General features: G+C 35.9%; 1 protein-coding gene across 1 annotated transcript; it reads left to right on the plus strand.

The window, feature by feature from the left end:
- The first annotated feature begins 790 nt into the window (after positions 1-790).
- LOC114715889 (cytosolic sulfotransferase 15-like) lies at positions 791-1,950 on the plus strand. The gene has a single exon (XM_028900802.1). The coding sequence runs from the start codon at positions 791-793 to the stop codon at positions 1,808-1,810; it is 1,020 nt and encodes a 339-aa protein (XP_028756635.1). The 3' UTR covers positions 1,811-1,950.
- The last annotated feature ends 280 nt before the right edge of the window (positions 1,951-2,230 follow it).

Genomic DNA, 2,230 nt, shown 5'->3' on the forward strand with positions numbered 1-2,230 from the left:
TTCATTTGTTGTTCCCAAAATTTATTCTAAAAAATTTATAGTATTGTTTTAAAAACGGAAAACGTGAAATAGATACAAACACGTAGAATATCAGGTTTCTATGACTCCATTTCTCTTGAGTTGTGGAATATCAAACATATATCATTTGCGCGAATTAATGTGACTTTTTGAAAATGACACTTTAGTTGAAGTGAGAGGATAGACGGATTGAGTCTGAATCTGGACGTCCAGATTTAATTTGGAGGTCCAGCTTTATGTATTTTTTGAAAAAAATTATTTTGATAGGTACACGATCTAAAATAAAAGTAATTTCTTAACTGGTAATATTTAAAAAAAAATTTTTTTGCTCTGCTCACAAGAATTTTTTTTTTTTTTTTGGGCCAAAACTCTGCTCACAAGATGATTTCGAAGACACGCAAACAATGAAAAGTAGAACCAACCAGTACTCTTCATATACATTTTTTCCCACGTGACATTTTGCAAACGAGTGCTGTCGCATCATTTCTACTACTCGTATTTCCTCACTTTCCACGTAGGTAACCTTGTCGTTTTTCATTTGTCCTATGATGATTGCCAACTTTAAATAGTGTCTGTAATTATCAGCGGCTAAGTGACGCGACGCAATCTGGACCTTTTAATTCTGTTCACTCAAATCGAAAAGAAAAATCCATATCACATCATCTATCAATAGCGGCACAGAGCAGCTAATAAGAACTCTCTATAAATTAACGAATGCAACTTGTAGGCGAACTATTCCATTGCCTATCATTACGGTTGCATCGGCATTTCAATGGCTGCAACTTCTACTACTACTGGCTTCACAAAATCCCATCCAAATGTTGAGCTTGAAAATGAAGAATCTGAAAACCTTAGCCACGAATGTAGGGAGTTAATTCTCTATCTCCCCAAAGAGAAGGGTTGGGACTTCCCATACTTTTATCTCTACCAAGATATTTGGTATCCACCAACTCGAATTCAAGCCATAATCTCTTTTCAAAAGCACTTCCAAGCAAAAGATAATGATATTATTATAGCCTCCTTACCAAAATCTGGCACCACTTGGTTAAAAGCCCTTATATTTGCCATTGTGAATCGTAATCGTTTCTCTCCCTCACAACATAACCATCCTTTGCTTATTTCCAATGCCCATGACCTTGTACCTTTCTTTGAGTTCAACCACTATGGAAACAACCAGATTCCTGATATCTATGACTTGCCTGAACCAAGAATTTTTGGTACACATATTCCATTTCATTCATTGCCAGATTCTATTACCAAGTCCAAGTGCAAGATAATCTACATATGTCGTAACCCATTTGACCATTTCGTGTCCTTTTGGCTATTCATCAACAAAGTTATCCCACCATCATTGCCCAAGTTATCCCGTGAAGAAGCACTTGAGAGGTACTCCAGGGGAGCCAATGAGTTCGGTCCATTCTGGACTCATATGTTGAGTTATTGGAGGGAAAGCAAAGTGATGCCAAACAATGTTCTGTTTTTAAAGTACGAAGATTTGAAAGGAGATATCAATTTCTACTTGAAAATAGTTGCTGAGTTCTTGGGTTTCCCATTCAACTCAGAGGAAGAAAGTAACGGTGTTATTGAAAGCATAATAGAGCTATGTAGCTTTGAGAAGATGAAAGAATTGGAGGCTAACAAGAAAGGCAAGTTTATGCAGAAGTATGAGAACAAGAATTTCTTCAGGAAAGGTGAAGTAGGAGATTGGGTGAATCATTTTAGTCCTGGGATGCAAGAGAAATTGTCCAAAGTGATAGAAGATAAGTTGAGCGGCTCTGGTTTATCCTTTTAATTATTCTATTCTGAGCTTAAATTTGCATGTAATGTGTACCATAATGTTCTCTCTATGTGAACCTGCATTAGGTTTAATTTTCTTGTATCCATTTATTGTATGGAATGCATGAGTGTTTCAGAGGGCAGTAAATTTTCTTATACTATTTGTTCATGAGAAGCATTGAGTCACTCATCTACGAGTTGAGTGATAAAGATGGAGAAACTCTTCACAGTAATGGAGGGCGCTGTACTATACAAAATATATAATAACCACACTTCTTTGTTTGGAAAGAAAGTTATAGTGGCTTTGGCGTGTGATAAAGTTGATTCTATATTTTTATTTAAAGAACATTAAAGAGATCGTAGCTGTAAATTCTCTTTGCTTGTATGAAAAGATCTTAATAGCCACAACATGCAAAACATCTCCATAATATGCGTT

Source organism: Neltuma alba, unplaced genomic scaffold, assembly GCF_004799145.2.
Source record: "Neltuma alba isolate B1F8T4 unplaced genomic scaffold, ASM479914v2 tig00002042_pilon, whole genome shotgun sequence".
NCBI classification, from domain to species: domain Eukaryota; kingdom Viridiplantae; phylum Streptophyta; class Magnoliopsida; order Fabales; family Fabaceae; genus Neltuma; species Neltuma alba.

Bases quoted from the DNA above. Each gene is read 5' to 3' on its own strand.
- LOC114715889 (XM_028900802.1), top strand. From the start codon at position 791: ATGGCTGCAACTTCTACTACTACTGGCTTCACAAAATCCCATCCAAAT.